Source organism: Lactuca sativa, chromosome 8, assembly GCF_002870075.4.
Source record: "Lactuca sativa cultivar Salinas chromosome 8, Lsat_Salinas_v11, whole genome shotgun sequence".
Lineage (NCBI taxonomy): Eukaryota > Viridiplantae > Streptophyta > Magnoliopsida > Asterales > Asteraceae > Lactuca > Lactuca sativa.
In genome coordinates this window covers 193,363,486-193,369,186 of record NC_056630.2, presented here as the reverse complement: position 1 = coordinate 193,369,186, position 5,701 = coordinate 193,363,486, and the positions used below count along the sequence as shown (strand labels likewise).

Sequence of the window (5,701 nt, the reverse complement as noted above, 5' to 3'; positions counted from 1 at the left end):
TCTTGAAATGAACTTTGACATATGTAACAAAAGCTTTGATAATACTAAAAGCACCACTTTTATTTTTGAGTAAATGTACCCAAGTACATCTGGAATGATCATCTACAATGGTCAAGAAATACTTATGACCATTATATGTAGGAACTTTGTAGGGCCCCCAAATATCAATATGAACAAGATCAAATGGGTGATTAGAGACAGTTTCACTATTTGAAAAAGACATAGAATGTTGCCTTGCTTGAGAACAAATTTTACAAGAATCAAAGAAAGAACTACATTCATTTGAAACAAGAGACAAAAGTTTCAACTTATTGAATGGCAAATGCCCTAATCTATTGTGCCAAAGATTTAGAGCATTGCTTTTATTACAAGAAAGGCAAGAATGAAATGTTGATGGTTGTTTGAGAAACTTGTAATCACGAATGTAGAGATCATTAACTCTTTTTCCAATGATCAAATTACTCTTCGACGAAGGGGCCTGCATGGCACAAAATTCATCAGTGAAAAGAATCCAGACTTTCAACTGAGATGTGACCTTAGTGACTGATATGAGATTATTTTTGAATTGAGGAACATATAGAACATCATTAAGAATAATATTCTCATGAATAGGAACTTTCCCATATTGGGTGACATTAATGGATTGACCATTAGGTAAACTGAGAGAATGAGAATGACTGAATGTATGAATTGAAGAAAAGAGATTTTGATCACAACAAATATGATCAGTAGCCCCTGAGTCAATGATCCAAGAAGTTTGTTGTTTATTGTGACGAACAACATTGAATACATATGATATATGCTTTCCCTTTGAATCAAGAAATTTACCTGAACTATCCATAGCACCATTAGTTATCACAGAATTGACAGATTTGTTGAAATTGTTGCTGAGATTACTCATGAGCTGCATCAATTGTTGATACTGCTGAGTAGAAATTGTAGAATTTTCAATAGAAGCTTTATCTACACTACTAGATCCTCCACCAGGGGTAGAATTGTCAATAACATTCTGAACAGTAGAATCTTGTCTCTTAGATTTGGTAAATTTAAAATCGGATGGAAAGCCATTGATCCTGTAGCATGTTGCTTTGACATGACCAGATTTCTTGCAATGAGTGCACTGCAAATTCTTCTTATTGAAAGAATTGTTTGAATTTGAAGTTTGATGATTAACATTCATTGCCATTGAATCAGCAATTATGTTAGGGATTGAATTGATATCACGTTGTCTCTCTTCATGAATTAACAAAGAATGTACCGTAGCAATGCTAGGAAGAGGATTCATCATCAAGATCTGACCACGAGTTGACTTATAAGATTCGTTTAATCCCATAAGTAATTGAATAAGTCTTTGTTCTTCAATATACTTCTTGATCTTGGCTGTAGAACCACATGTGCAAGCCGGAACTTCTTGAATCATGTTCAACTCATCCCATATCTTCTTCATTTTTGTAAAATATGATGAAAAATCTTCAGATCCTTGAGTAGTTGAGAACAGCTTCTTCTGAATTTGATAGACCAACGCACCATTTGCTTGTTGATAACGCTGATTGATTTCATTCCAAATATCACAAGCAGTTTGTAAAAACAAAACGCTTTCAGCAATGTCTTTTGAGAGAGAATTCAACAACCAGCTGATAACCATAGAGTTGACTCGATTCCAGGTTTCAAATTGATTTGAATTCTCATCTGGTTTTTGAATAGTTCCATCGACAAAACCAATCTTATTTTTAGCAGATAAAGCTAGAGTCATGGATCTTTTCCATGAGGCAAAACCAGTTCCATCAAAAACTTTTGAAACTAAAATAGTGCTCGGATTATCAGATGAAGCTAAAAACAGAGGATTAGAAACTTCAATGATAGATGAAGAAGATGATTGAGAATTCGAAGAAATCGGATCACTTCTATTTTCAGACATGATTGAAGCAATCAAAACGAGAAACAAAAATGAAGAAGAATCATGAATTGATGAAAATCAAATAGAATGCAAAAAAAAAAATCAAGATCACGAACCGCTCTGATACCATGTTGAACGAGAGAATTATGTTGAACGAGAGAATTAGTAAAGAATTCTGTTTTCAATTAATAATTACAATGAAAACAACTTTTCTGTATATACATTACAGATCTAACCGACTTATCTACCAGCTAACTAATCTGAATATATTTACAAACTAGTCCCTCAACTATGATAAGCTATACAAAAGAAACAAAATTATGTACATTAATTCCAACAGTGACTGCAGAGGATGAGAGGCAGCAACTGTTGGTGGCTATCGACGGTTGTCTCATGATCTATTATGATTATTGTAACGATTCTCTTGATTCCAGGTTGCCACTATTGTTGTGATTTTAAGGTAAATATTGAGAGCCCAAAAAAAGAACTGTGGGTGCAGATGCATGATCGAAATGAATGACATGGCCAGGAATAACTTTACTCCTCCAAAAGTAAGATGGATTTTGCTTGAAGCACAGTTGGAATAATATCCTTGTGGCGAATAACGGTAGCAATGTGATCAAATTTTAGTGATACCGTTAAGGATGTGACCAACACGGGTACTTTCTGAGACCGAGGAGCCGATGTAAGCAAACAAATTTTCCGTGACCATCTTTTCATATAATTCGTTTATGGAACGATCTCTTATAGACACGAGAAGTTCATTGCCAAGCTCAATAACACATGTATCTTTGTTATTGAGAAAAAGCTTCAATCAAAAGCCATAGAGAGTTAGACGTAGAGTTGGGTTTTGTGACCATCTTGAGAAGGGATTAGGTTAAAGTCCTGTATATCCACATATTGATAAGAGAATTAAGAGTGTGCCATTCAGATTCATTGTCGTCGATGGGTTGAGATGAACCATCCAAGTGACCAAGAACTCCAAAATTGATATAATGGGTTTGGAAAAGTTCTTGCCAAGAATCATAGTTAATGTTATTCAATTCGAGAATGAGTGTGACAAAGGCTTTAATGTTAGTGATGGGCTGATGGCATAGGGTTTCAAGTTAGTAGCAACATTAGGATTAAGCTCAGCCATGGCGGAGAAAGGAGAAGAAGTTCACAGTGAGTAAGATAATGGGGGAGATTGTTTATAAAGACGACAGTAGCAATGGAGAAGAAGAAAGATGGTCGATAGTGATTTTGGAGCGACACAAAGGGAGTATCGACAGAGGCGAGAAAAACATATGGAGTCGTTTACAACTCTGATACCATATTAGGTTTAGAATATTTTCTCATAATGAACATTTCTATTCTATTAGGTATAAATATACAGTACAACGATATACAATAGACTAACATGAACGAGGCTAAAGTATCAACAATACATAGGCTAACAATACAACATAAATATATACACTAACATTAAGGTATGGTAAGCCAATACCTTAACTAATAGAATAAGGGCTCATTTTCATTAAGACTGCCAAATATTAGTTATATACTCTCCTAGATAAATAAAAACAATAACTTGTTGTTAATAGGTTGCTTTTTGTTAGTAGTTAAATTTGGTCCTAATTAGTTATACTACCGGATTTCCCGGGACCGTACTTATACACACTGTTCAGTATTTAGTCATAACTTTGATCTCCAAATGTATTTTGGTACTAGTACAAGTGTTGGACCAATTTCACCCCTAGCTAGATTCGGCGTAGCGGAATATATGGTAAAGATAAATGAGAAGTTGAGTATATTTTTAAATGATCGCTTTGGCATGAATAACTTAAGATCAACTTGAGAGGCTATAGTGGATACGCGTTGGATAACTGAGGTGTCGGTTTAGAGCCCGGTAGGAAGGTTTTCCCTTTCACTTGCAAATGTGTTTCTGGTTGGAAATATGTGTGCACGTAATTTCTAAGCCAAGGTGGAAAGTTGTAGAATTTATGACTTAAAATAAAGTCTAGGGTCTATTTGATAAATAAGAGAAAAGTCAAAAAATGACTTGACTTTTGACCTTTTTAACATATAAGTATATAAAAGTGTGTAAACAGAAATAGGTATGTTCACTATTTGGATAAAACCGAATTATCCACATGGACAATTTGGATTGGACTATTTGATTCGGATATTCGGAATTTTGGATTGGTTTTCAACAAAATCGAATTATTATTTTGGATTTCGGATTGGTCTTGGCTTATAAAATAAGAACCGAATAGTCCAAAAAAACCAAATAAAAATTTATTATTTATCTATTATATATATATATATATATATATATATATATATATATATATATATATATATATATATATATATATATATATATATATATATATATATTGTAATTTATTTTTTTCAAATAAGTTGAAAATGTTTCACCCGATAAAAAAACATTGATATGTATTTTCTCTCAAAAGTTTTGTATCTATAAAATATTTAACTATAATATATCTTCTTTCTTATTAGTTGTTTATAAATTTCAAATAACAACTAAATTATTTGTTTTTGCTTCTTGTGTAAAGTTGGTTAATATTAAAATTATATGTCGTTTTAAATGTTTCGGTTTTGAAAACCAAATTATAAAAACCGATCCAACCGAATTGTAATTAGATCAGATCGGATCGGGATTTGAATTTAGTTTGGACAAATCGGATCCATCTTTTGAAAACCGAAATCAATTTGGATTTACTTGATTGGATCGGATCAAACCGATCCATCCAAACGAACACCCCTAAACAGAAAGCTCTTTTGAATTGTTCCTTCATGTTACATATCCATCAAAGATGAGAAACAACTTTGTTTCTTTGTTCTAATTAGGGAAATCTTTAGCAAAATCATAATATTTTACCTTAATTTATGAAAAGTTCCAAACCAAAATTTGTTTATGAAAAAACATGAATTACAGGTAAAAATGACGATTTGACCATTTTCCCGGTTTACCGGTTTCATTACGTATTCGGTTCTATTAAAGTCTCATTATTTTACCATAATTTACGAATAAATCTCAAATTAAAATTAAGTGATGATTTGACCATTTTCTCCCTGTAACATATATATTGTCAGTTTTATTGTTGACTTGGACGTCTAGTTAGTAAATGAGCTGATGAGGTGAATATGTTGGGTTATATAATGTTATGTTTACCATAAAATTTGAAATCATGATATACTGTATATTTTTGGAATATAAATACATCCAACAAAGACTGCATTAATTACATAAACTGGCAACAACTTCGTCATTTTTTAAGTTTATAAGAACTTTCGGAAGCACATATTTTACCGGTTTCATTGCTGAACCGGATACATAATCATAAATGAGCCGATGAGATGAATATCAAATTTTCCGATAAATGTAGCATTACATAACTCATCATATTCATCTTATCAGCGTATTTAATTATTAGGCGTTCGGGTCAACAATTGAATCGATAAAATGTGTTATATGGAGAAAATGGTCAAATCTTCATTTAATTTGAATTTGGGACTTATTCGTACGTTATGTTGGAATAACGAGACTTTAATTAAACACACTAAGTGATTAAACCGGTAAAACGGAAAAAATGGTCAAATCGTTATTTTTACTGGTAATTTGTGTTTCTTCATAAATAAATTTTAGTTTGAGACTTTTTCGTAAACTATGGTAAAATTTTAGGATTTTTCTAGAAAATTTTCTTCTAATTATTCCACAAAGGCCTAAACATAGTTTTAACCATATGCAATAAAATTGTTATGATACACAAATAAATAAAATACATTGTTATTTCA

At 32.1% G+C, this 5,701-nt stretch overlaps 1 protein-coding gene across 1 annotated transcript; it reads right to left on the bottom strand.

Moving 5' to 3' along the window:
• Window positions 1-202: 202 nt before the first annotated feature.
• LOC128128114 (uncharacterized) lies at window positions 203-2,230 on the bottom strand. Its single transcript, XM_052766935.1, has 2 exons — window positions 829-2,230; window positions 203-478 (listed from the first exon to the last, which is right to left on the bottom strand). The coding sequence occupies exons 1-2, from the start codon at window positions 1,916-1,918 to the stop codon at window positions 459-461; spliced, it is 1,110 nt and encodes a 369-aa protein (XP_052622895.1). The 5' UTR covers window positions 1,919-2,230; the 3' UTR covers window positions 203-458.
• Between the last annotated feature and the right edge of the window lie 3,471 nt (window positions 2,231-5,701).

What these genes read in the sequence shown, in the direction of transcription:
- LOC128128114 (XM_052766935.1), bottom strand. Translation starts at nt 1,918, where the DNA reads ATGTCTGAAAATAGAAGTGATCCGATTTCTTCGAATTCTCAATCATCT. An exon ending in TGGTGCTATGGATAGTTCAG is followed by an intron (nt 479 to 828) that starts GTAAATTTCTTG and finishes TGTGCCATGCAG; the next exon opens with GCCCCTTCGTCGAAGAGTAA.